Source organism: Echinops telfairi, unplaced genomic scaffold (genome assembly GCF_000313985.2).
Source record: "Echinops telfairi isolate 266 unplaced genomic scaffold, ASM31398v2 ScPeMD7_7424;HRSCAF=8462, whole genome shotgun sequence".
In the NCBI taxonomy this organism is placed as follows: domain Eukaryota; kingdom Metazoa; phylum Chordata; class Mammalia; order Afrosoricida; family Tenrecidae; genus Echinops; species Echinops telfairi.
This window is the reverse complement of record NW_022111324.1, coordinates 80,993,791-80,994,891: the sequence shown is the minus strand read 5'-3', so window position 1 is coordinate 80,994,891 and position 1,101 is coordinate 80,993,791. Positions and strand designations below refer to the sequence as shown.

Below are 1,101 nucleotides of genomic sequence, written 5' to 3'. Positions count from 1 at the left end.
GCTCTCAGGCTTCCAGCCAGCAAGATACGGTCAGCTGTTTTAAGACAAGGCCTTCCTGGCCTGCTCCCCATATAGCTTAGGTCTCCCCGAGTCAAAGCACACAATTCTATGGAAGGTTCTACGAAGGAGGACAGTGTTGAGTGAGGGACAGGTTGGCATTGCCTCACGCACCCTGTGCTGCCTTCCCCGGCACTGCCAGCCTCCAGTTTGTTTTCTCACATAGTTCCTGGAATTCTCCTCGCCTCTTCTAAGTCCAACAGTCACATTTGTAAATGATTGAATTCCAAGTATAAGCTGAGACTAGTCTCCATGCCAACAAAGGTTATAGAAAGACATGTTAACATCGAGAGCATTCAAGGCTGCCAAGGAATCTAGGAATGTTCTAAAATAGTTATAAAGGGCAAACAAGAGGCAGGCAATATGACACCTCTGACTTCTAGCCCCAAATCTTATCATGAATGTATACAGACAGAGGCCCAGAAACATGCCTAAACTTATCTGTACAGTGGATTATCAAGCCGATCGTCTTCTCAAACTTTTGTGATTATTATATGTGCATGTTTCCTCACCACCAAATCCCACTGAACTGTATCTGATGACCCCTAGCTACTGTTTCTGGGTCTCCTGGTACCTTGCAGCTATAGGCAATCAGTTGGTGTTTGTTCCATTAATAAATTGCGACATATCCCCCCAACTCTCAGTGCTCCCTAGGGCAGGGTCCCTCTGTCCCTTGCATGCAAGAGGACCCCAGTGAATGCTCAAAATCATTGTTCAGCAGCCGTAGCTCTTACTTAATTGTGAAAGTGAGAAAGAAAAAGCTAAAGTGTTCACCGAAATTATCACTTACCTGGTGACATAGACCAACTCATTTGTCTTTCCAGAATTTTGGATAAACATGCTTCTTTCACAAATTTGGATGGCAAAGTGACAGTAACTCCGCACAGCAAATGCAAAGTCATTGTTAATGGCGTGCCAATCTCAATGAAGACAAAGCTGCAGCATTTGGTAAACTTCCCGTGGGGCCACAGAGTGTGATAAGCCCAACCTGAGCATCAGGGCAGGAGGTTCCTGCTAGCAGGTTCTCACCCTTGAACACAGGGT

The 1,101-nt window shown here is 45.7% G+C and overlaps 1 protein-coding gene across 1 annotated transcript in view; it reads left to right on the top strand.

Moving 5' to 3' along the window:
• LOC101657797 (kinesin-like protein KIF28P) overlaps window positions 1–1,101 on the top strand; it is an 85,551-nt gene that overhangs the window by 49,249 nt on the left and 35,201 nt on the right. Inside the window, exon 13 of the mRNA XM_004700175.2 lies at window positions 882–1,005. Coding sequence (XP_004700232.2) covers window positions 882–1,005 — 124 coding nt within the window. The remainder of the gene's footprint in view (window positions 1–881; window positions 1,006–1,101) is intronic.